Genomic DNA, 27,917 nt, shown 5'->3' on the forward strand with positions numbered 1-27,917 from the left:
ATAGCACAGGAGAATAGGGCACAAGCAGAGAATAGGGGGGAAGGGCAGAATGCAGACACAACTTTAAATAGGTAGTTCAGGGGGAAAAAAGAAATGACAATGGATCAAAGGATACATTAATCAAACTGTTGAGACCAGTCTTCTGAAAGATGTTATATCAACATGTACTTTTGGCAAGGAGCAGTAACAGAATAAATTCAGAGCTTCTGTCAACGTCTGATTTGGTGGTGGAGATATTGTTTTTTATTCAGTCACTGCAGTGCACGTTACTGAGTCCCATGCAGGATGCACTTTACCAAAGAGTGAGAGCAAATCAACCAAGAGAGAGACACAGGTCCAGGAATTGGGGAACACGCCCAGGAGAAAGCCCAGGATCACAAGAAATTTATGTTGCAGGAGACAATGTGTTGCATCTTAAGAGCAATAAGCAATACGAGACGAGAGAGAATGGGGAATACTGGGAGAAAATGGCTCAAAGATAATCATTTATATATATGTGTTACCTGAGGCAATTTTATTTTGTAAAGCTAAGTAAACTGAGGAAATCAAATATGAAAAGCAAGGCAATTATTAACACCAGGAAAAACACACAGAAAGAAAATACAATGAAGGAATTCTTACAACCATTTGTTTGCAACACTTGTACAGGCATAATAGTAAATGCTGACTATTGATTTAGCAAAATAATATACCACACTGAGGATATGGGAGAAAAAACAAACTTTATAAGAAAATGTAATCTTTACCATTACAGAAAGCCATATATTAACACCATAAATTAATCAAAAGATATGACCGTGTATATTAATTGGAAAAACAGATTTATACATGCCAACAGCACTAGCTTTGCTACAGGGCAACCCCAATATGAAATAGGTTGGGCCCTGTAACAGTTAGATGAAAAAGCAGTTGCCCTGGGGCAGGAGCCATGGAAGGTGGGCAGAATGAGGCAAAAAATTGCTTTACTTTATACTTCTGGGCAAAAAGTATAAAGTACTTTTTGGCCTTTTTACTACATGCATAAGTAAAATTTAATTTTAAAATGGGGGGGTGGGGAGGGGCCTAGGATAGCAAGAAAGGAGCAAAATTATTCTTCAACCATTTCCATAAATCCTAAATTTTGCAAGCCTACCCTAATATCTCCCTGAAGAAACCCTCTGGGTTTTATGAAGCATGATTCTGCTCTCCTTTCTAACTTACTCAATGAAAAAAGGCTAAAAACATGAATTATACAATGAAGTTATTATGTGACAGACACACTACATAATATTGCCTATTTCTAGTAAGATCTCTGGTCAGATATCCATTAACATTCTCATTTATATAAGAAAACCAGGGCTTGAAGGAGGAAAGCAACTTACCAAAGATCAGGGTTAATAAATGGTTGAGTCAATATTCAAACCCAGTCCATTTGATCCAAAGCCCAAGTTCTTTCCACAATACCACACAGTCCAAAACTTACTGAATAAGAAGGCGATATATTACTTATAACCTATAATCTACACAATAGTATGAGTATTAAAATACAATGAAAAAAACAATATGTTTTTAATATCATTTTATACAGAAGTCAGAACATGGGCAAATTTTATTACACAACGATTTACATAATCTCAACTTATCTTTTTCACAAAGATGATTTACTATTAAGAGAAAAAAGTTCCTAATTCCTTTCAGGACACACAAAGGGAAGACTGCTCAGAGATTAATATAAGGAGAAAACTTAAGGCAACATGCAAATGTGACACTCATTGGAAAAGCTTGCCTGGGGTGATTCCTAAATATAGTCCAATAAATGTTCTGACATCATGCATGAGAACCAAGGGCTTTTGTTTTGTTTGTAAAATGGAAGGAGTAGCAATTTGATGCATTATTTTTATAACAGGAATGAAAACCAAGAGAATTCTGGATTTGAATGTGAATTTATGGCATTTAACTACTGACTCCAACACTGCAAATCAGAAAGCTTTAGAGGTCCAGAAGTTTAAAGAAATTAAAGGCTCTTCTGAACCTCTTAACTTTGGTATAAATATAAGGTAACCTGTATAAATATACAGGTAACCACACCATACATGTTCATGACCATCTGTGGAAGCCATGTTGACATCTAAGCACAGGCTGGAGTGAGCAAAATTTACAACTTATGAAATCTGTCAGATTCAATGACCTGAAGTGACCTACAAGATAAGACTTTGTACCTACATCAGCAGCAAAGTGAAAATGATTAAATGCAAAACAGAAACCCCCCGACACAGGAAACAAAATAATCCCACCCTCTCACTGGCCTGGATTTATACAAATATTTAATCAAAATCATACAGAAGCAGTCTGTGTCAATTTTGAAGATGAAGACAGCCCTTAAAAATGTTAATCAACTTCCATTTCAAGGTTCAAACAACATTGGCAGCTACTGAAAAGAAAACTGAAAACAGATTGGAATTATTCATTAATCTAACACCAAATAATTAAAGGATTTATCCTCATTTTAATTTTGAAAGGGAAAAATTAGTCAAATCCTAAAAAAATAAACAGCATAATCACATCTATATTTAGCAATCAGCAACAGTTGATTTCATTGTTTTTCCTAAGAACATTCCCTTTCCATTTTAATTTAGTTTCACCTAAATTAAAAACAGTTCTTAGCACTCGCTAAATTCATTTTAATACCCTTGTTATCACAAATTTTTTAGTGAGTGATTTACAAATGGAGTCAGCAATCTCCCTGTGACCAGGTAAAGCAGATCTGAAAGTGCTGCTGTGAAGAATACGAGACTGCACACCTTTATGTAAAAGGTGTATGCAGGCAGGGACCAAAAAATGTGAAATATAGGCCCAAGTCTTTAGAATATGAGTAAGAATATCATGTTTATCAAAAATGATTGAAAATTCTCCATCTGGAATTTATGAGAGTTCCAAAGAACAAACTATAGATTTGAGATCACATGAAAGGCCTCGTATCAATACAAATTCAACTTTACTTGATTCTCAATTACTAACAAACAATTCCTAGCTGTCTTGATCCATTTCTGTCTTTTCCATTTCGCAAAAACCTGTTTTAGGTTCATTTTGACTATTTTTCTAGAAAGAGCTTCTTTATTTTTGTTAACTGTTTGTATAGTTTCCAGGTCCAGATGCTGAAACTATGTCTTTAATTACAGCCCAAAGAAATGTTAAACATGGAGAGCCCTCTAAGAACTCCTAATTCCATCTAGCTTTCTAAGAATTCAGGCCTGCCACTCCTGAAAATATGTTTTGATGCATTTTTAAAAATCCATTGCATGGTTTTGTTTAATTCCATTTGTTCAATTTTATTATGTGCTCGCCACTTCTGCCCCTGCTCAAAGAGGTTCCATCTGGTGGCATCTATTCCAACTCCACTTCATAGACCCAGCGCCAGAGCTGAGCTTCAGGAAACACTCCTGTAAAGCAGTCTCCTGGTTGGTTATATTCTCTTAAGAACTGCTAATAGCTGAGAGTTGACTAATCTACCTAAAAGGGCAAATTTAACATCTGAAGGAGCCTTTTGACACAAGTGCTCTATACATTTTCAGACTCAATTAGGAGCTTGAAATATTCAGAACATACCCTGCTAGTCAGTTCTGGGAGCATGCCTTTGTTCTTGTAGCTGATGTATTACACAATATGTGAAATTCAGATCTGTAGACAAATTAACAGAGCTATGAGTTCATCTAGAAAGCAGACACTGATGGTTTAATATTGCAAATTTATCAGGAAGTCTGAGAAAACATGTAAAAGTGCTCTGTAAAACTCTGAAAAGCAACACAGATGGAGCTACATTGTATCTAGCGGACTATGCAGGCTATAATTTATTTGCTTAAACCAACAAAAGATTTAAAATAAATGGGAGTGTCCTCACCAGATTTCCAATTATTTAAAATAAATGGAGTGTCCTCACCAGATTTCCCCCAAAATAAATGGGGGATTCTAGGTCTGGGTCACAGTGTGAGGTTTGGCTGGGGACATCTCGTCCCAGGTAGCAAGAAAGCATGCAAAGAAAAGTGGGGTCATGTCACAGGGCAGCCTGTGCTTACCCTGGTCCCCAGCACCACATCTGCAGATGTGAGCCCCAAAACAAAAGGGGGAGGCACACTTGGCAGCACTGGGGTTAACAGCTACACCAACCCCTCACTGTGCAGAATAGTCACTAAAGGAAAAGGACATTCACCCCCATCTTTAGAAATGTTGTTCATTCATTCCAGAAAAATAAAAGAGAAAATCACCATTCTTGTAAACGGCAATGACACAACTGTTCTAGGCAACGATCACCAATCGATGCTAACAGGCAAGTGATAAATGGAAAAGGTCTATGTGTTTCACAAGTACTTATTCCAGAAATTACTTTCCAACAGGAGGGCAACTGCACCTTTAAGGAGGAGACATTTGTTTAATCAAATGAATAGCTGATGGGTCTCTAGGTGATGGGATAGTAAATGTACAGTGTCTGGGCCACCTGTGGAACAGCTCTGCTAAGTGACTGGCCCAAATCGTGACCCTGGTCCTAACTTTCTGCTCACAGGAAGATGGCATAGAGGAACAAGCTCAAAGATATCACAAGGAAACAATCAGGAACATTCAGATCCTGGATTCATTCTTTAAGAATATTGGTATTGGATGATGATACAATCTTTAAAAAGGGTATGGAAGGGTGGGGTTGTAAGGGCCTGATCTAGAATAAAACAGACCAGGCACTGTTCTTGCACTTTGCCTGCACTCAGTTTACCCCTCCAAGGGTGATGATTTTAAACAGACTGGTGACCTAAGGCCTGGAGTCAGTGGTCACCCATGGGCAGTCAACAGCAGAGGGGGTGTTTTGAACCCAGGAAGCTGCCTGCTCCCAAAGGCCCTGGCCATCACCATGGTGTGTATGATCTATAATACACCCCTCCCCGCAACAGCCTCACTGGCCTCCACCTCAAGGGGTGATTTCTAGCAGAAAACACTAAAATATTCTTTGGGTTTTTAAGAAAGCAGGATGGGTGCAAAAACCTGGCACAACATTCACTTTGTGCAGGATAATTTAAACGAGCCTCAGCCTCACTGATGAAATGACATATAGGCAGCCAAGGCAGCACTGCAAACAGGGAGAACATTCTTCAAACAGGGCCACAGATAGAGGGAACTATTATGAAATTTTATTTTAATAGTAACTAAGGATTTCTACAGCTGCTCTGTAATTAGTCCTTACTCCTATTTTTATACCGGTAGTATACCTATAGTATTCCAAGTAAAATGCTGCAGGGATTATATTGCAAACCAAGTTCACTTCACTTACGAGGGTCATTCAAATCCAAGACCATCGTACATGACAACTAAACACAGCATATTTTATAAGAGTGAACACGAGAAACGGGCGTCCCACTGTCCCCACCACAGCGATACACACAATCCTGCTCGTACTCATTTCAACTTGGAGTCTCCCTTTTGTCTAAACTCTCATCTATTTAGGCATTTTCAGTAAACAAACATTAAGCAGAATTATTTACAAAGTTTGAATTCCACACATTCCAGCTGAAGCAGCTTTAATGTGAGAGTGAAACACAGCTGCCCTGCAAGGCAGGGGCAACTTGAGGACAGTCTTTCCCCAGTCCCACGGGCCTTGCACGCCCCTCACTCTATAGAAGAACTCCTGAAAACTGCAGAAGGACCACCTCTGGCCCTGGAAGGCATCCTCCAGGCCTAGGTTTTCCCCTCTGGGAGCAGGAGCTAAGGGGTCCAGGAACCAGAAGGAAGAAAGGTACAGTGTAAAAGTACACAGCAGTCTGAGTCTTTGTCTAAGTGAAGCATCCCCACTACTAACACAAGCTATGAAAACTCAGGTGGCGGCATTTATAAGGAACGTATGCAAAACTGCACCCCCTAACTTGTTTCTGTGTGTGACATTTAAAGTGTTCATATCACAAATTCACAAAAAATACTCACTTAGCCTCTTCCAGAAACTTTCTCCCCCCTGTGCTACCTATTGAAATTTGTCCTGCAATCACTAAGGAAACCACTTTCTTACAGAAACCAGGTAGTATTTTCTCTTGTTGCAAAATCGTTATTGTGACCTGTATGAACAAAAATCTAAGGTGCTGTACTGGCAATTCTGAATACATGGAACCTTGCAAAAAGCATGCAATTTCACAGTAAAAGTAACAGACAACCAAGCTTTCCTAACAGCTGCCAGCACACTCTGCTTTGAGATTCAGGGACTTAAAACACATCACTTTTGCTTCAGTTCTACTTTTACAGAAACAGACACTTCAAAACCCAAGAAATCTGGATTCTAGAGCAAAAGGAATGACTACATCTTTGAAGTTAAGGCGAAAAAATTAATGCCTGCACATTTTGCATACTGATTATTCAACATATCGGGAAAACAACTCTATAGAGAGGTAAGTATAATGAAGTATAAGAAGTAAGTATAATGAAGTATAATGTTTAAAAAAAACTTTTTTAAACAAAAACCTTTCTTATGTAAAATAAAGGGTTTTTTTGTTCACTTAAATAATATCCTATAGACAACTGATCTTTTTTTTCTTTTTAAAGATTTATTTATTTCTTTATTTGTTTGTTTAGTTATTTATGCAAGTATTGGGTATAGTCAGAAGCGTGGGACGGTGAGAGAATTCACCAGAGCCAGAGCAGGGAACAGAACAGGCAGACCGACGAAACACACTGCTAAGGGGAGCAGTGGGCGCGGCAGGAGAGGTCTGTCGCGCCATGTGGGACCCTTGGGGATCGAACCGGTGCTGCAGAGGCTGCCCGCAGCCTCGCAGCCCAGCACTCAACCGCTGAGCCACCAAGGGAGGCCCTAGACAACTGATCTTTTTAAAGCAATCACTCAAGCTGGACACCAGGGAATCCCAGCTCAACCCAACACAGGATGGTCTGGTGCTGCTCTTACTTGGCCCAAAGGAAGGAGTCACAGGTCCTAGATTAGAGAATGTCCAGATAATACCTTGGACCTATAAACTTCCTGGGTCTCTCCCTGAGCTGTCCTTTTACCTGGTCTTTCCCACTATCCTTCTTGTTTCATCACAACCTGCGGTAGACATCACCTCCAAAAGCCTCAACTGGCAAACATGTTCCGCCCTTTACAGTGGACAGTGTCACCATTCCTGACTCTTCCTAACACCTCATTCCTTTAGTTCCAAATCAAGAAATCAAGTCCCTCTTTGCACAAATAGGTTCCTCTTTTCCAGTCGGTACCCCGCCCCCTCCTGCTGTATCCAGGTACTTAGCTGCTTTGATTTTGAGGATAGCCTCTTTCCCTCCCTCCCACTGGCTGGCCTTTCCATTCTTCAATCTACTTTTCCTCAAAAATAGCAAAACTGATCCACTTAAGTACAGGATGAAAAATTACAACTAGCCCCAAAATGCCTAAGGACTAAAGTTCACATTCCTTAACAGAATAGAGACTGAAAATCTGACCCCAACTTACTTCCTCAGAATCCCTTTCCCTAGCTCCCTACCCATCATCAGCAAACACCCTACATTCCAATCTCTATGGAAGAAAAATAGCAAGAAAAATGTAAAGAACATGGAAAATGAAAACAGGTAGGCCTTAGCCCCTCTGGTAGCACAAGGACTGGCAGGTCTCTTCCTGCTCAGCTGCCCAGGTGTGCCTTCCCAAGGCTATGCAGGAGGCCCACCAGATCCTTTACCTGCAATTATCACTAGTGAAAATCTCTATTCATTTGGCTCCTGTCTCTGATGCTTACTCTGTTTCTTGTAAATGCTTTCAAAGACTTTGTTTCAATATATTCTAGTTTCAAAGTCACTGAACACTTGTAATCTGTGGTTTAATCAGATTCTTTAGTGTGAAGATAAACACTTCAACAGAAATATTACTCATTAGTGCTTCCTCTCTCCTTACCATCAGAGTTCTTATTACATGATGAACAACACTTTTTCAAAGCATTTCACTCAAAGTACCTTTAGTTACAGACTTGAGGAGTCTAACCATCAACTAGTGTCTCCACTGTTTGTTTCAGATTCAAAGAGAAGTTCTTAACAATCTTCCGCAGGATTCCTAAGGGCCTGAACTATGAACGTTCTCTTAGAACTTCCCCACCAATGACTCTAATTCCAGGAGCAACACCTATACCATCTGCAACACTTTTTGTAACAATTTTACAAATTGTTTGTTTTCTTTCTTCCATATATTTGGTGGACTGATTCATTCCATAGAACCATACCACCAAGGAATCTGACATGCAATACTTTACACCAAAGTTTTATTTTTTTTCCTGAAGTATCTTCCTTTTTTCTTTTTTTTTTTTTGAAAAAGTGGTCTTTCACTTCCACTAATAGTGTCCCTTTTCAGGCCTTGCCTCACAGAAATACAAGTAAAACGAAATGAAAATAAACTAAGTCTGTAATAATGCTTTAACAAGATTATGACACAAATGACAGTGAACAGAGAAAATAATGGGCATTGTTGAGATGTGGGTACTGGGTAGCGAATTCACCACGTGACTTACTTCTACACATAAGTTTTGCAATATGAAGAATTTAAGAGAAAGAAAAAAGATTGCTAAATGCCAAAGGAGAAGTGAGTTTACATTTATTAAGGGGATGTATATCTTCTATACAAATGACCTTAGTATGATAAGAGATATTCAACTGTTATTAAAAAAAATTACAAATGTAATTAAAGAGCTCATTTTCTATAGATATATAATAGTAATTGCCTTAAATTCTAGTGAAAACTTTCTGATTTACAGATATAATCTGTTATCTCCCCTGAAATAAGCCCATCAACTATCTTTCTCCTGTACTGTACAGTGTTCAGGCTCAGGGCCAAGAAATAAAGTACAGTAACTAGTGACTATATGTCAGTTTGACATCTCTTAGAATACCTGCAAGTCTTAGAATTCTCTTATCCTAAAAATGATCTTTAAAAAGCAATTATGCTTCCTTTTTTGCCACTAATTAAAGCTTTCTAACATGAGTTCAAAAATACTTTATTCCAGAAGTAACACCTGCATACAATAAAATTAACAAAGATAAAACAATTTCTAAGGGTAACAATATTATCTGAGTCAGCAGAATCAGAGGATTAAAAATATCTTGATAAAAAGCTCATGTTTCAGAAATTTTTTAAATAGCAAAGCTAAAGCTCCTAAAGAGTAAAGAGTCAGAAATCTGAATAGTGTTGGAGGAAAGTTAAAAGAAAATCGAGCAATAACTTCATATTTCTGAGGGAAAATAATTTCCAACATGGACATTTCCATTAATTAGCTTCTAGTGACTGCTATAACATATTACCACAAAGTGGGTGGCTTAAAACAACAGCAATTTATTCTCCTACAGTTTATAATTTGCCAAGGCCTCACTTCCTCTGGGGGCTCTGGAGAAGCCACTGTCTCCTCCAGCTTCTGGCGGCTGGCGGCTTTCTCTGACTGTGGTCACATCACTCAACCACTGCCTCCATGGTCAACTGCCCCCTCTGTTCTGTCTACGAAGTCTCTCCTCTGTGTTTTCTATAAGGATACTTATAAGGATTTAGGACCCTTGCAGATTAATTCAGGATGATTTCTTCACCTCAAGATCCTTACCTACCTCTGCAAAGACCCTCTGTCCAAATAAGATACATGTACGGATTCTGGAAATTAAAACATGGACTAAGCATTTGGTGGTGGTAGGGTGAACACACCCTTCTACTCACCACATATGTGCAGCCAACACATCAATAAAAGATGATACCTAACCACTTTTCCAGAAAGCTGATAAATGTGACCTCATCAAAATGAGGGCAAACGTTAAGAGAAAAAAAATCCTTAGTTTAAGAAGCAGGCTACCACACAGGAAAGAGGCAAAGGGAATTCCCAGGACAGTAATAAAGCAAAGTAGCAAAAAGACAGTACAAAGAATGACAGTATAGATTAAATAGCAAGATGACCATGAAAAAAATAATACTGAGAGGGCTTAATGGTTGCTTTGGGAAGTATGGGAAAACTTTGGTGCACATAAAACTAAACAAATGAATACAACACACACACACAAACAACAGCAACGAGGTAAAAATTAACTCCAGGGAAACAAACTGTAAGGAAATAATGTTGAAGGAAGAAAGCAGTATTATTGTACATTACTTTACGCAGCTGTGAACAATGTTTACTCTAAATACTGATTTAGACAAAAACATTAATATACTATATTGGAAGGACAGAGTATGGGAAGTATAGGGTCGAAGAGAAATTATTTTCCATTAGAGATAATAGCTAATATTTGTAAGAAATAGTGTATTATTTAAGTTATGGAAGAAAATACTAGAAGAAAGCTGAGTTTAAATTGGTTATCTTGGGAGTGAAGGGGCAATACAAGGTGGAAATGGATGGGAAAGAGCAATGGTTATTCTGTCACTCATTTAGTTTTGAAACTGTGCTCCAACTGCTTTGGAATAAATAAAATTTTAATGCTGAAAAAAAGAAAGTTCTGAGAAAAGTGACTTATTTGGCAACTTGGCAGAGTTAAGAAACCTTTGTCATAATGTCTCAAAGCTCCTTATACCTGGAAGGAGGTTTTTAAAAGTTAATTTCTATGCCATAAGTATTCCTAAGGAGTTAAAATATATATATATATGTGTGTGTGTGTGTATACACACACACACACACACACCACCAACAGCACTCCTAAAGTATACGGACTATAATGAATCCAACATGTTATATTATTACAACTCTATCCAGCTTTGCTCAATATAAAACTACTGGCTCGTTTTTATTTTTTTAATATAAGACTTCAGTGTCACAACTATGAACCACAGGTATAGCTGGGTAATGGAGATAAAGACACTACAATAAAGGTATCCTCAGATTGGTATCCTGATATATCAAGTTTATATATGGATGGACTTCAGATTCTGAAGACTCCACATAGTGTAACTACCTGCAGGATAAAAGGCCTATGGGCCTGAATACCGTTACCTTCAAGGAAGGGACAAAGAGCAACCTCCATAAAAGCTCTTCTATCATTCTGTTTGAGGAGGGGAAGAGGAATGTATTAGGAAAGGGAGCTACAGCAGTCATGCTATAATGAGGTAAAATAAGAGAAAAGGGGAACTCTTATCCTGTACTTAACAACTTTCTTTGTCCACTTCTCAACCCATGACTCACTTCCGAATCATGCTTTATTTAGCACAACAAATCTATTCCCTTCCCTCTTCTTCAACTGCCTTAAAAGTCCACCATGACAAATCAACCCATATATCGATCTGTGTACTAAATGGTAGTATCAGTTACTTTGAAATTCCCCCTCCCCATAGTCGCTTAATTTACATTACTGAGAACTGGCATGCAGTTCTATTAGTTCTATTTACTTACTTGAAGAAGTTATTGTCTATCAGAATTCTAAGGCGTTAACTTATCTAAACACAAACATTATAGTACTTTTATAGATACTTAGATGTAAAATCAGGTAAAATAAAAAACAAGTCTGGTTGTTTTCCATAAATATGAAATCAAAATGAAAACAAACCTATTAACTAGAAATGTGCCAGGATGTTGTTGGCATGGAGCAGGGAGTTCTAGAAACAAACTACTTTTAGAGCAAAGCCACTCTAGTTTACATCTCAAGCAATCTCATGTCCCAGATTACAAGTATGCCTATGATCACTGAAGTAGAAAATCAAGACAGTCAAGGACAAAAGTGCAAACAGTAAGAAAGAAAACGCAATGATACCATTGGAAAAGACCCTTCACATATTTTCATAATTCATGGAAAAAAAATGATTCCAAAGCAAAAACAATGCATCTATAAAACGTTAATTTAATACCAACAGGGAAAAAAAGTCTTTCCATTTTCATCTTCCCACTAGCTTTCTCATCTATTGCTAATCATCATTCTCCAGTTCTTCCAGTGAAATGTCAATAGCGAGAATGCAGCCTGTTCTTAACTAAAAAATTATAAATCCCCAAACACAGTACCCATGTGTTTATAATTACTTCTGACAAATGCTTGAAAATAGCAGCACCAGTGAGAATCATTATTTTATAAACATACAATTTGGTTCCTTTGATAGTCATGAGAGAGATAAAGTTAAATAAATAGCTTAGAAAACCTTTGCCAGAATTAGGTAAAATGGTAATTAAGGAACTTGAAAAATACTTCAATCCTAGGCTAGCATGAAATTCTTGCCTGGGTTTCAATTGTTTTCCCAAACACAAACAAAAAAACATGACAAAAACTTGTTTCCTGACCAAAGTACGTTGTGTTGGCAACAAATATCAAGCACTTTTGAGACTACCTATCAGAACCTTTTGCCTAGTACATTAAAAAGGAAAACAAAGTCATTGACCAGGCTGTCCCACCTCCCAGCTGGCCCAGCATCACTAAAGCTGTCTCAGGGCAAGGATGACTTCCCCCCAGGTCCGTCAAAGTGCTCTTCTTGGGCACATCCTAGAAGGTATACACTGTCACAACTACAACAAACTGAAGCTGTAGCCTTCACTTATGCTTCTGTTCTCCAAAAAGTACACAAGCCAGGATTTCAGAGAGGAGATAGTTCCATCGCTAACAGCAGTACCAGAATCTGTTGGTTCCTAGTCTCAGAGCAAGAATATGACGTTAACTGACAATTTCCATCCTGAATAAAATCATTATGAAATTTAAGGACCCAAACTTTGAAATTTCACTGTGGGCATAAAGAATTATTAACAAAATCTTTAAAAAATATTTCATAGTGTGCTTTTCTCCCTTAAAAGCTCTGGGCTTAAGAACTGAAAGTCATGAGCTGAATTCCATATAAAAAGCCTTACCTGTTTGGCTTTTGGGCTTTTCCCAGGTGAACTTTTCTCACCATCCATCCCTCTCAGAACACTGATGAAATCTTTCTTGGAGACAGTTGATATCAACTTAGCACGCTTTCTCACAGAGCCCCCGGCTTCTTTCACCTTCTCATCCACGTTCTTTTGATGCTTCTGGACAGCGTTGAATAACTGCACCACTCCTCTAGAGAACAGAGCAGAATGGTGACAGTAAAGTGCAATTACACCAGAACATAGGCTCTGAGGGTTGGAGCAAGGTGCTCTCACAGCTTAGAAAAAAGGCCAGCATTCAACAGGCAAAAGCACTGAATGAGTGGTTAAATATATCAGAATTTGAACAATGAATATAATTTCGGAGTAGATAATAAATAATAAATATATGTGAGCTGATACGTGGTTTTTTTTCCTCTTCCAGTTTTGCTTTTTATTTATTTTTTCATTTAAATACTTTATTTTATATAATTCTTACATCTTTTTTCATCTTTGCACAATGTATGAATTTTCATTTTGGTTATATTCCCCATACAATTGCACCCCCCCTTATTTTGACTCTAGTCCTTCCTTTCCCCGCCCCGCACCCCCAGTGTGTTTCTGGTTTATAGTTGCTTGTTGATTTTGATTTTTTACTTTGTATTGATTAGTCTTTTTCCTGGTCTCTTATTTAAGTTTTCTAAATTCGTGCTATGAGTGAGACCATCCGGTATTTTTCTTTTTCTTTCTGACTTATTCGCTGAGCATGATCCCTTCTAGCTCCATCCATGTTGCTGCAAGCTGCATGTGTTTATCTTTAGTTTTACTCTTTTTAAATCACCTTTTGTGCAATTAGAGAACTAAGAATTACTTGTAACACAAAAGCACAGCCTCTCAGGTAGCTGCCTGGCCATCTAACTGTAGGAAAATTTCCTGGATCACAATTTCATCTCTAAATAGGAAAAATTACATTCTAGTAGTTTTAAAAGCATTCAACTAGATCATCTGCAACTCTTATAATGTAAAACTAATTCCAAATTCTATCTTAAAAAATGTTTACTTTTGTAGTGGAGCTCATTCAAAGATGAACTGGAAGATTCAGACAATGGCGTCCATTGCAACAGCCATGAGTGACACTGAGTCACGAGTGACCCATGGTGCAAGGTGGTGGGTCAGGGATCCAAGTGTGAGCACTACTGGCTTCTGACAATGTCATATGACAAAGAGAATGTACAAATCACAGGGATGATTGTTTTATACTGACTACAAATCAAAACAATAATTTGAATATATTGGGTAAAATAAATTTAAATTGATTTCACCCCCTCTGTTTCTCAGTATGAGAGAATTTTTATATTTTGACTGGGTAGCTCTGGTTTAGATCACTAGCGTTCCTTCCAGCTCTGAAATTCTCCACTCTATTTATTTTCGCGCTATAATCATCACTGGGAGAGGCTATTTACCATGAGCCCCCGAGATCCCTACACATTCCTGCAGCGTTTTTCAAGGATGCAAAGCTCTGCCTGCTATTTACACAGACATTGCTTGCTTTCATTTTTTAATATTTTTATAATATACTATTATTTTACATCCTTGTTCATTTTTTTCCACAATAAAGAATTTCTTTTTTCAGAAGTAATACCCAGCCATTTCTCAGGGTTGTGTCTGCATTAAGCAAACTTGAAACCATGGCAATGTCTCCCCACAGGCAAAGAGCAGGCTTGTTGCTTCCTGCTCTCTACCACCAACCTTTCCTTGTACGCTGTGCTGCCCTGTGGAGCAAGGGGATGTTTTTGCCATGGCTGATAAAGTCCTTTGTCACTAACCCAGAAATCTTGTGTCCCCCCTCCTCTGCATCCTGGAAACTTCAATAGGTCAACTAACTGGCTTATAAGGAAGGTAAAATACCAGACCCTCCACAGCAGGGCTGGGTCCAAGGTGAGCAAGTGTGCGGCCCCACGTATAAAATTTAAGGTATTGCCCTCATATGCTACTGCTGCACTTTACTTAAAGTTCTTTAAATGCATGAACTCACTTATCAGGAAGCTCTCCAGAGGAGGTAAAATACTCTTCTGCTTTTACAGATACATAAACGGAGACAAAGAAAATGAAGTAGCATTCTCAAGGACACACCGCTAACAAGGGTCAGTGCTGGGTTTTGAACCCAGCAGGCTGGCTCCATTGCTCACACTCTAAACCACCACACCTCACTCTCTCATTTTCAACAACCAGCTAGATTAGAACATGACCCCAATAACGTAACCAAGAACTTAAAAGTAATTCTGCTCAATGCAACTGCCTTACTCTTTAAGTAGCAACCAAGTGTCATCTCCTCTGTGAAATCTCCACCCAAGTTCATCTAGACAATCACTGGTGCTATGTTTCTACCACATGGGACAAACCTCTACTCCTCCTATAGTTCCTACAGGGAGCAGACAGTGACCAGCCAGCAGCCACCAGATTATATTTATCTTTGGGCACAGAGGGCATCAGATCAGTCCTGGTGCCCTGACACATGCAGAGTGAAAGAATAACAGGAAGCTGCTCGCTGGGTGAGGCATCATGCCAAGGATGTCATGCCAAATCACCAAAACAATCATCTAGGCTAGACATTTAGATAACCATCACTAGAGAAATGCTGTAAGAGGACTGATTACACTGTTCTTCTGATTATAAAAGCAAGATCAGTTTCAGATAAAAAAAAAAATAGGTTCAGAACAAATATACACTTAGCACAATATATTTTTGCCACATGAGATGTGCAAAATCTTTGGTCGAATTCAGTTATTAACCAGGCAGCCTGGATATAAATCACTGGGCTCTGACAAGACAGAACTTAAAAATCAAACCTACTCAGAGAAGGATCACTATCAAAGCTTTATTAAACTTATTTTTTAAAGGGCAAAACACTGTCTTACCTTGTTGCAATTCTCTGAAGATTTCTCTCGGTTTCTTTGTCTCTGACAACATCTGGCTTCACTCTGCACATCATTTCCCATTCCCGCTTCTTATCAAGCTGTGTTATAAATATTGTTGTGTGAGAGAATATTAGGCATTTTTGAAAGTGCAGCATACTTTGATATGATACTCCATGAAAGGACAAAGGTAATAAATCATTCGGGCTTAGTCTGTCATAGGGACTTTAACAAAACCCACACTTTTTGGGGTTCAGCTCAGGGAGCCTGTGGTTAGCACTCAGCATGTCATGTGAGAGGTATAATGTGAGCTGCTGTCAGGCTCTTGACAGCAGGGGCCTGGAGCGCTGCCAGCATGCTCAGAGGCAGGACCAGAGAAGGATGAGAGAGTCGCCTCCTGCCAGAATCACCAGGTCAGACTGAGCAGGAAGACCCCTAAGAGCCTAGGTCTGAACACACTGCTTTTCTCTTCTCAGAAGCTTCTCAGAAACAGAATCATTAACACCTCAAATCAGCTTTTAAACAAATAGCATCATATACAGACAGATCCCACTTAGACTACTTTTCATTTCACAAAAGCACGTAAATCTACTTTACCTCTTCCAGCATAATATCCTTGCCATTAAGGGAACATCAACCACAAACTACAGCAAACTGATTCTGCGCTATAATTAAAGTAGAAGGGAGTCAGGAGGTAAGAGAAAATCCTGTAGACAGCATGGTCTTATTAGAAAGTGCCTGCCAGTGGAAGCCTGGTCCCAGGACCTGTTCCACAAAAAGTTTCCCCAGAACCTCTACTGGGGCCAACATTCCACCAAACAGCAAAAGCACTGAATACGCTGAACTAATCACTGAAAAGTCTGAACTAATCACTGAAAAGTTGGTGAGCATCGAAATGATTATAGCTGATGGAGAAGTCTTCTTTATCTCTTCCTCTTCTCCATTCATCTATGTCTCATTTTGCATTAATGAAAATTTTTAATCACAGTAAAGCCAAAGTTCTGCCATCACTGTAAAAATCAGCCTGATTCCTTGCTAATGGAAGTCATCCCCCAAAACAGATGCTTTATCTTAACTGTCCTAAAATTCACCATCATATTATGCCACAAATTAAAAAAAAAAAAATCTTACTTTTAAGGTTAAAACCATTGATTCTTAATTATCCCCTTGGGGTATTTTAATTGGCATGAATAATACCCCAAACATTTTTTAACCTTGAGATGTATTTGTATACCTATGTGTTGAAATAAGTGCCTGATACTCTGCAAATTGGTAATACTTACTTAACATCAAACAACACTGACTTCCACTGGGCTATGCAGACAGCCTTTGCCGCTGCTCGGTCACCGTGATTTCCCACCTTCTGGAGCCAGTATCCTCTCCAGCCTCTCAGCCCTGGCCTAGAACAATCAGGAGACTCACTCCTCTTCGCTTCATAACGTTGCTCTAGATCTCCTTAAACACTGGCACTTGAGGGGATTAAGGATTCTCAGAGTTCTAAAGCCTCTCACAGCTGTTGCCAGGTAATCAAGATTTAAAATGTATCTTAAATAATGTACAATGAGAACACTGAATGAATTACACAATACACTAAGTTTCTAAAAGCAACACCTGAAAAGCTTTGTCTTTCTATAAGACTCTCACATAAAGCAACTAGCATTAAGAACAAAGAAAACATTCATTGTGAAATGAGACAAGGGAGAAAGGAGTTAAAAAGAACTGCATACTGATTCAAATCCATTTTTCTTTCATTTTTACCTAAAACATACCTCTTGGAAATCAGTACTTTTAATACTGCCAGTACAATATAGAAAGTTATTTTTCTTTCATTAAAAAATGATACCTATTTCAGTAACAAAGTACTTTAGGCACAGAAATATTCAGTAAGTGTTTAGGGATATAGAATTATTATTGTTTATCTTTACGATACGCTACAGCAAACAAGTCCAACTTCTGTCCTTTAATTAACAGACTGTACTAATCTAGCCTCTACCATCAGTGATTTAACAAAAGGTATAGCTATTCAAGTTTATCTGGCAGTGCAAAAATTTTCAGAATTATAACCAACCCCTGACAACAGCTTCACAGACTTAAATTATAAACAGGCTTTTTAGCAAAATATAACGAACATAAAAATCTATTAGTTTAGAACCTAATAAAGTTAGCAAAGGGACAGCTAAAGTGCCCAGGAGTCACGGCCATATGTATTATCACTTGATTTTGAAAAGCGTTCATACTTGGATTGCTTTGCTTCGATGGTTAAAGAGTGAGCATGCTCATTGGAGCACTTCAGCCTGGGTTTCTGGACTTCACCTTGGCTATACACACCCACATGAAAATTAAGTTAAGAACAGAATGTTCGTTGGATGAACATGGAGAGGAACCACAGCCAAGAACTAGACGATCCAGTCTACAAAACAAATGGCAGGACACACCTGTGCTCTTTTCTCCAGTCTCTCCTGCTTTAGCTTCTCTTTTTCCTTTTCCAGCTCTTTGTTTTTGACCAGAATGGTGGGCTTACTTTTAGGAGTTTTTTTGTTAAGGATTTTAGCCATGGCATCCGCCCAGCCAGCATTAGTTCCAGCACTGGATTCTGCAGCATTTTTACTGTAATCATCACAGGGTTCAACTTCCTCCTCATTGTCAGCTTCTATTGCTTCATCATCATCAGAAGAGTGATCCTTTTCCGATCCATAGCTTTTTACAGAACCTAAAAATAGGATGAAATGCATCTTTAATCCCAAAGGTGGAGACTTCCAAGGTCATCACAAGATGCCGGGAGCCTTCATAAAGCTAGCAGTTCTCTGTCTTATTTTCCCAAGGAACTTTCCCAACTTGCACAGCAGCAGCAATGGAGAACACACACCACCTCCCCTCAGTCTACTGCCATCAGCTCCCCAAATCTGGCCCAGTCATGTCGACAAGGGAGGCCTCAGCAGCTTTAGCCCCGGGACCAGGTGGCAGAAACAAATCTAACAGCCCTCACCCCATTTCCTAGCGCCAAGGTGGCGGAGGGTGCGGACATGGGACTGGTTTCGGGGTATGTACCTTAACTGTGACCTGACACTATGTGAAGAAACTACTGATTATTTTAAGAACAAGTAACAACAACAAAAAAAAAAAAAACGTTAATCTACCAAGAAAATCAGTGCTTCCATGATACAGAGAAGACACAGTAACATCTCAGTCAGCTGTTAACTTTTGAGTGATCTTCACTCTCTTAACTTTTGCCACGAATTAGGGGCATTGCTGAAGACCTGATTTTTATTAGTCACTGTAACACTTAGAATTTTATTTTTATTTTAGTATAATACTGTACTTTTTAATTGCTGAGAACTCATGAAATGAAAAATACGGAAACTAAATACTTAATACATGTCAAAGAAAAATTTGTAAACAGTAGAAAACAGCAAACAAAACAGAGAACGCATAACATTTTATGCACATATATAAAATGAACCAAACACAGTAAAAATGAGTAGCTTCAAAAAATTAACAGAACATTACATAAAATTAAGAGTTAAACACAGAAAGCAAAATAATATATTGTTTTAAAAACAAGATCTTTTAATATGCTGATGGTATCAAAAATATTAAAGAAAATGTTAAGAGCAAGAAGTTACCAGTAATTTTATTAACTTAATGTGCTGCATATTTAATTTAAAAATTTTTAAAAAATAGAAATTAATTTCCCACATATTCATTTGAAGGCTTCTTTATATCTTGGATGATAGGTTGTATTTTTTTGAATGCTAGGTAAGTTTAAGAAATCTGAAGAGTTGTGATTCTAGGCCATGACATGCAAATCAGGTGATATAAGTGTATTATGGTCTGTCAAATGAAAAAACCATCTAAATTTTACTAAACAGAAGCTAATAGCATTATCCTGAATGAAATTCTGTGTTTAGTGTATAGCTGACTCCAGCCATACAATCGCCCACCAGAATGGGACACAGAACTAGGGCTCCATGAAAAGTGTGTCCAAAAACAACTGCGAGAGTATAGCTGAAAAACGAATACATTATGCCATGTGTTGTACTCCTCGTCAGTAGCTGCACAGGTACTAATAACAAGAAACAACTCCCTGAAATGTATTTCTTCTAGTGAGTGTTTACCTAAGTGTAAAGAGGCATAATGGCTTCAAAATTTGTGTCAGAGACTTATATCTGGATGATTAAAAGCAGAAGTTTTGCCAGCTCTGGGGAAAATGTCAAAGTGACAACACTGACATCTAGTGTTTTGTCTTGATGAATTCACACACAACTGGCTGCAAATTTCACATTTTTTCAGCTACACTAGAAAGAAGGCCAAAAGCTTTCTTTCTAACAACATCAAGTTATCTAATCCTCTGGGTCTCAGTTTCTTTTGAGTGAAGTGGGGATACAAACAGTACCTACTCTAGCTGGGTTGTTATGATAAGTAAATGAGGCATCAAGTGAAAAGCACAATGGAAGCACTAAGAATCATTGTCAATACCCAGAGGGCAGATGACAATACTGTGAACTCAGAAGACAAATTTCAAGGGGATCCCAAAAGGATGGCAAAACCCAGAGAGGGGAAACTGCATTTTGCTTCCGCTGTAACTCTGCCTGGGGTCTTGGTTACAGCAGGTGCTTCATGTGCCAGGGATTTGTCAGGAGCAGGCTATCTCCAAGGTGGTCAAGGTCCTGCGTGCCTTACAACTTCTCCAGAGTAATGACAGCACTAACTAGCTCACATTTAGAGCTGGACATGACTTAAAACACTTTTATGTATTCTCTTTTAAACGTTATGACACTCTGTAAGTTGCTTTTATTATTCTGTTCACTCAAGGGATGATTCTATAGTTCAGAAGAGTAAAAAACCTGCCACAACAGGAAAGGCGGAGGGTGACAGGCTAGTGTACCTGAATCCCAGTCAACTCAGACAATGGGCACTGAACTAATGCAAAAATACTCACTACACAGCCTAACACAGATTGAATTAAAAAAGGAACTAATCTCTAAGCATCCATTACCCACTGCAGCCCGCTGTCCACCCCATTCTGATTTTGCCTAAGTAGGTGACTAAGAGCCCAGTGCAACAACTGTGTCCCATTCTAGCTATGGGATCACCTGTTCTGCTCATTCTTCGTGATCTCTCCTGCTAATTATTCCTAAATTTTGAATATTCAAAAGTGATGCCTTAAAATTTTTTGAAAAGCAATTGCCTTTAAAGAAAAAAATAAATGAAGTCATCCTGGGTTTCCACGAAAGTAACGGAGTGCTAAATAAAATGGAGTGCTACAATGGAATATTACTCAGCAATCAAAAAGATAAACACATGCAGTTTGCAGCACCATGGAGGGAGGTAGAAGGGATCATGCTCAGCGAAATAAGTCAGAAAGAAAAAGAAAAATACCAGATGGTCTCACTCATAGCAGAAATTTAGAAAACCTAAATAAGAGACCAGGAAAAAGACTAATCAATGCAAAGTAATAATCAAAATCAACAAGCAACTATAAACCAGAGACACACTGTGGGGGGGGGGGAGAGTAGGGAGGGACAAGGAGAGGAAGAACTAGAGTCAAAATAAGGGGCGGGGGTGCAATTATATGGGGAATATAACCAAAATGAAAATGCTTACATTGTACAAATATGAAAAATGATGTAAGAATTATATAAAATAAAATATTAAAAAAATAAAATAAAATGGAGTGCTATCTTGGGACAAAGCGTCAGATGTGATTACACGTGCCACCCCACAAGCCAGAGCAGGCCTTGCCTGGAAGCCGTCTGTTTCCTGAGTCTGCCCTGTAAAGTGCTAACCCACTCCAGTCAGACTGTGATATACTTCATTTCCTAGGCATGTTCCTTTGCTATTTTAAGCAGCTCAAATGATGAAGGAGGCTCTAAGCTACAGTTGATGAAAAGCACATTTATCTGCTAGGTTACTGTATCTTAAGAAGGGCTTTGTAGTTTATCAAAAACGAAAGGATGGCTCCGAGCACTTTCTAAACTGGATTGTTATCAAGTCCTGTGTTAGAAGCACATGGTCATTTTTCAAATCTGTGACCAGAACAATTCAGAAAAACATGGAATTACCTTTCCTCCCTACTAGCTCAGTCACAGGGGCACTATGAGTATGTGGTCAAGCACAGTGTGACACTGGACATGACCAAGGCTTTCCTTACCTCCTGGGCTGATTGACTGAACTATAGGAGCTTTTCTTTTTCCTCAAAGGACAATACACTTAAGAATCAAGTTACTATGTCTAAACTTCCAGTGCATCAATTCAGTACATCTGAGTAGTTAGACACTCAGTGGTAGAGGTTATCACCCGCCCCCCCACTTATAATACTTGACATCATCAACCACTGTTTGCATTTCTTCACCTGAGTTGACGAACTGACCAGGCAGGCTGTGTGTGTCTGTGCCTTCTTTTAACACTACATACTGCAGCCAATCCTCCAACCAGGTATCAATTCAATAAATCTGAGCAGTTCAAGGTCAATTCAGGTAGGGATGCCATCCTACCCTTTATAGTGCTTGATATTCATCTATTACCCACTAAAATGGGAGCTGCAGCATTTCATTGTCTGCATCTCTGCTTCGTGGTCACCTGTGACTTTACCAACTGTGATTACACTGCAAACCCTACTGAAAAGCATCAAAACTTACCAAAAATTCAGTCTGAATTATTTTGCTGTCATTCAAGTTTACATTATATGCAACTTCTGTTAGTGTTTTACTCTCACTATCTGGTACATGAGAAGAGTATGAAACCACGTAAAGAGAAGCTCCTGCTGTATTGTTATGAATAACTTGAGTACCACACACCAAGTGTCAGGTGCTATCCCAATTCCCAGATACAGCTGTTACCCAAGTTGAGAAGTTTCCACCTCAAAGAACTAGGGAGCGTCTGCAAAGCCTGACAGACAATACCTATTATCTATAAATTTTGATAGGTTTCGATAGGATTGTGAGTTTGATAAAATTTAAATAGCATCTTGCTAAAGGGGGTTGCTTTGAAATGCTGATGTAAGGAATATATCAATTTTTATGATTCAGTTACAATGCAAAGTCAAGTGTCTGATTCATTTTCTTGACAAAATGAGCTGGTACATTTTAATAAATCTATTAACTTACAGTGATTCCTTCTGTGTCTGAAGCCCAACTCAATCTCCAACCTTCACAGTTCTTCAGTATCCATTATTTGAAAATATCTGATAATTTAAAAGTTCTGCCAAGGTGACACACACAAACATCTGAACTAGAAAACCTCTTTCCATGAGTCACCTTTCCAGAAATATCTGATTTCACGACTGGAAAACTGCAACTTCTTATATTAAATAGCAAATGCTGAGTTACTCCAAAGGAGCTCAATTACTAAATTCATTACAGAAAAAGCCCTGCTACTTATCTCTATCAGAGATGCAGTCTAAATCCTGAAAGAACAAGTGGATAGAGACAACTAAGTTGAAACCTAAATGATATAGAAAAGTTGGTTAAGAGGAAGTAAAGAAAAAAATAAGAACATGTTAGAACAGTAGAAGAATGGGTCGGAGGAGTAGGTGCAAACTGTGCCCCAAAAATGAGGAGGCCAGAGTGCTGTGACCATGGGAAGGTGCGCATGTTGAGGATCAAGCGGGCTAGGGAGGCAAACTGTTACCACATCAGGGCAACACTGTCCACCCTTGTTATTCATGGATCCCTTATTGGGGAAATGAAATTGAGAATTCAGGTTTGTAAGGTCCAGGTGTCTGTGGAAAAACTAAGCTTAGAGAATCAAATCATTATTAATGCTAAATTTTACCATAAATACACGACATCAGATAATGTCAGAATAAAAGACATCATCTTGCATCTCTGGCTTTAACAGTTCCCACTGAGAGGCATTCATGTACAATGCAAACTTATCTCCAAGCCCCTTTTCTCATCTGTAAAACTGAAATAGCAGTTACTTCACAGGGTTACCAGAGGAATGCTAATGTCTTATCTGGGGAGCACACCAGCCTTTATGTATCACTGTTAGCAAAGACTGCAAGGCTTAGATGACAACAGAAAAAGGATTAGGAGTTTTGTTACATAAAAAATGTTGTCCTCACCATCAGTGTTGATATTTGAGAGTCTGTACTAATGTGCCAAATATAAGCACATTACAGGCAGGAACTCATTTAATCTTCACAGAAATCCTGAGGCAGACACAAGTATGGATCCATTTCACAAATGAAGAAACTGAGGCAGGTAACAGTATATAATCAGTCCAAAGTCATTACAAACACAGGTGTCTCTTAGATGGTTTGAGTAAAAGTGGGGATTTGTTTCTAGAGATAATTTGTGGATTTTAGGAGGGAAAAATAAAGCAGGCAGGAAGGATGGAATAAGAAAGGAGGCCGGCTACACTGATAAACAGTGGAGAAAGCGCTGTGGAAATCAGATCATGAAAAGATTCCTGAGTGATGAAAACGTTCTGAATGGAAAAATCTTTTCTTCCTGAGACAGAGCGGGTAACAGAACAGGCAGACTGACAAAATACACTGCTGAGGGGAGCAGCAGGCGAGACACCAGAGGTCTGCCGCACCATGCTGGATTCTCGCCAGCCAGTTGGGATCGAACCCGCGCTGCGCTGCAGAGGCTGCGGACAGCTTCACAGTGCTGCACTCAACCGCCTGCGCCACCAGGGAGCCCCCTTTCTAAACAGTTTTTAAAAAATTGTATGTCCTGATTTCTCAACCACATAAAGGTAATGGTCGGGATACAGGCTCCAGACCCAAATTCAGTAGTGACTGTGTCATTTATTCACTTGATGACTAGCCTATAGACTGGTGAGCTAGTCATAACCTCTCTGTGCCTCAGTTTCTTATCAGTAAAATGAGGTTAATAGTATCCATCTCATAGGGTTGTTGTCAGCACTGAAATGATATATACAAGGAACTTAGTACCAGCACATAGTAACCGCCCCCCCCATAGAGTTATTGAAACTATTCTCTGATTACTCTAACAGCAGAGTATGCCTGAAATTTGCTATGAGTTTATGAGGAAGTTGGTTGCTTAGAAAGTTGAATGTTTTCTTTCCAAAAAATATTTCACATGAGGCTCTTCTCTATCTTCACTGTCCTGCCCTTGTGCCAGCCCAGTTTTACAACTGTCTACTAATTGCCAGAAGTCACCAAGCAGTCTGCAGTGGTATTTGTAAGATGTGTCACTCTCTAGCTTCAAAGTTCTCAGTAGCTCCCAACTGCTTCCCTGATGGAGACCCACTCCCCTGAACACAAGGCCTTTACAATCTGACTTTAATTCTCATCCCAGCTTTACACAGGTAACATCTCAGAATAGTTAGGACCACAGTAGACGATTCATTTTGTCCTAAATGGACCATGCATATTAAGACACTACAGGCCACTTCACATTCTTTCCCCTATATTTGGCAAACTGTACTTCTTCTCTACAGCCAGGTTTAGAAAACCATTAGTCGTTTTAAGATCTGGAGAAAAAGCTGCCTTATTCATTTAGTCAATTAAAAAAAAATACTATCAAAAAGTGCAGTAAAGTCTTGTAAAAATAAAGATAAATAAAACAGCCTCAGCATTTGGTCAATGTGCATCTATTAGGAGAGGGTTCTATAGATTGGTTCTATAAGATATGGATTTGTCTCAATCCCTACCATTTTTAACTAGAAGATGATTTTACTAATCACCTTTTTAACTATTATCTACTCAGACTCAATGCATTGCATTCCAGTCCTGTGTTTAATCTCTCTCTTCACTAAGACTGTAATTCTATTTTTTAAAAAAGATTTATTTATGCATACAAGAGCTAGGGTACAGGCCAGAGATGCAGGGAGTGAGAGGATTCACCAGAGACAGAGTGGGGAATAGAACAACCAAAATACACTGCTGAGAGGAACAGCAGACGAGACAGGAGAGGCCTGCTTCGCCATGTGGGTTGCTCCCTGGCGGGCCAGGGATCGAACTTGTGCTGCAGAGGCTTCAGATTGCTTCATAGTTCAGTGCTTAACCCCTTGAGCCACCAGCAGGCCCAAGATTGTAATTCTAGAGCAAGTGTTTCTTCAACCTTCGTGTCCTTGACACTTAGAGGGTGAGTGGAATATCAAAGAACACAATTTCTCATTAAACATGAACTGGGTGATTTGGTTTCCACACTAGCCTAAAGCACTCTTAAACCATAATGTTAGTGATCTACAATTGTGACAGTAAGTAGTACCTCTTCTTCTGACAACCCCACCTGAATTTAGGTATTGAGTTAAAAAAAAGATTAGCATAACTATAAGTTCCAATTCCTTCCTTAACTCTTCTGGCAGTGGGTGAGGACTCTCCTTTCTAGCAACTGCTGTAGTACATAAGTTTCTTTCATCCTGGCCCTGGAAGTCCAGATTCATTCATATATTCACTTAAATATCTGTGAAGGTTTCAATCTGCAACTGTTTCAAGCACTAGGAATATAGTGCTTGAAACAGTTCTATAGTGCTTGTAAGCTCTACTCTTGTACAGCTTACACTCCAGCTGGAAAAGGAACAGCAAACATGCCAGATAGTTTGGGAAATGCTGAGAAAAATAAAGCAGGTTCCGAAGTCAAAAGGGAAGGTAGGGAAGGAAAAAGAGTAGTGTCAGTACACTGGCTAGTGTAGTCAGAGACAAGCTTCGCTGACAGATCACAGATTGTAGGAAGCCAGAGAGAGAGACAGTGTGCCATGTATTCTAGACAATAAATCAAGTATGAAAATCCTGGTGTAGGAGCGTGTTTAATGCCTTATACCATGAGGATAACATTATGGCAAGTTGACAGGTAGTGAGTGGAGAGGAGCTGACTGCCAGATGATGAGACAACCTGAGCTATGTCATTCAGGGTAAAGATCCTGAAGGTTCTGAGACAGGAAGCCACTGGATTATCTTAAGCATTTTAGGGACATGATGTGGGGTACATTATAAAAAAAAAAAAAAAAGCTCTAGCAACTACTGTGGTTAGCAACGACTACAAAGGAGCAATAATTGAGTTAGAAAGGAAGGGATTGTCTGCAATTCCTTGTAACCCATCAAACTGGTACAAAGACTGAGGGCTGAAGGCTTTTGCTCAAAAGATAGCTTTCCTTCCTTGCAGTATCAAGTGTTTCTGAGAGTAATCAACTGCTTTTACTTACTCTGCTTTTACCACCTACTCTTTTTTTCACTCATTACTAGCTGGTCCCTCCATCTCAAACAAACGCACACGCCTATGGCCCAGGAAAAGCCTTCCTTTGACCTCTTTTGGTCTATGGCTCCTCATTCCCTATGAAACCTCCCCCCGTTCTTGTCATTTCAAATATCCTCCTTCCATTCACCCTTTGCTAACGTTAGCTGCTTCTTTTTGACGCCGTGAACAGCAGCAGTTTCGTTCGCTTTAATTCACAAGTGACCCTGAAAGCATCTAATCAAAGAATGTGGACGCTCCAACAGCTGACAGCGTCCCTTTTCTGTACATCACCTCCCCAAGCCTTTTCACCATAAGCCAAAGTTTCCCTTTGAGGCCACACCGAGTCACAAACTCGGAAGACGAGCGGTTAAAACCCAGTCTCATCCCCTGCTTCCCTCAATTCAGCCCGGCCTTTGCTGAGCGACCGAAGCTCCGTGCTGGCCCGTTACCTCCAGTAGCGGCAGCGTCTCTGTCCTTATCTTCCACCTCCGAAGTTACAACCCTGGCTAATACTTTGATCTTCTTCTTCTTCTTCTTCAGAGAATTCTTCAGCTTCTTCCCCGCACTCGCACGTGAGTCCTGCATGGCCGCAGCCATCTTCCCTCGCCGGAAGCGTCCCTGAGACGCGCGTTCCGCTGTCACGACAGGAACGTCGGCCTTTAGTTCCGGGGACACAAGTTCCGGGGCAGGACTCTGGAGCCTGCACTTCCGGGGCTGGCGTCTCGCACGTGGGTGGGAGCCGTCAGGCTGCGGTGGTGTTCCATGAGGCCCTTCCCCTGTACCGTGCCACCCTGCCCTGCCCAGGCCCACGACTCCCGGCCCGCCGCCTCTTCCCTGTTCACTTACAGCGTCTCGCAGGTGCCCCTTGCATGCCCACTGCACTCGCCGGCCGCTGGGAGCGAGGACAGCCTGCGGGCAACCCCTCTGCCCGACGGTCTCCCTAAAGGTTCTCAGCCCAACACCCTAGACTTTAAAGCTGTCACAGTCTCCCTCGGATTAACCCTATTAGTGGCTCCACTTTGCAAACCTAGCAATTGTTTTCTTTCCCTGGGGCCAGCCCCACCCTTCCACCTGCGACCCTGCGCTGACCCAGCGCTGCCCCGGGCAGT

General features: G+C 39.6%; 1 protein-coding gene across 1 annotated transcript in view; it reads right to left on the reverse strand.

The window, feature by feature from the left end:
- The window catches only part of RRP15 (ribosomal RNA processing 15 homolog), a gene marked incomplete at its 3' end in the record, with an annotated part of 29,921 nt that extends 2,501 nt beyond the window's left edge, over positions 1-27,420 (reverse strand). The window contains exons 1-4 of the mRNA XM_084245700.1: positions 27,258-27,420; positions 18,094-18,368; positions 15,662-15,759; positions 12,765-12,957 (exon numbers count right to left, since the gene is read on the reverse strand). Of these exons, the coding sequence (XP_084101826.1) occupies positions 12,765-12,957; positions 15,662-15,759; positions 18,094-18,368; positions 27,258-27,405 (714 nt within the window). The 5' untranslated portion in view covers positions 27,406-27,420. The remainder of the gene's footprint in view (positions 1-12,764; positions 12,958-15,661; positions 15,760-18,093; positions 18,369-27,257) is intronic.
- Positions 27,421-27,917: the final 497 nt, after the last annotated feature.

This window comes from Talpa europaea (genome assembly GCF_964194135.1).
Source record: "Talpa europaea genome assembly, chromosome: 10".
Classification (NCBI taxonomy): domain Eukaryota; kingdom Metazoa; phylum Chordata; class Mammalia; order Eulipotyphla; family Talpidae; genus Talpa; species Talpa europaea.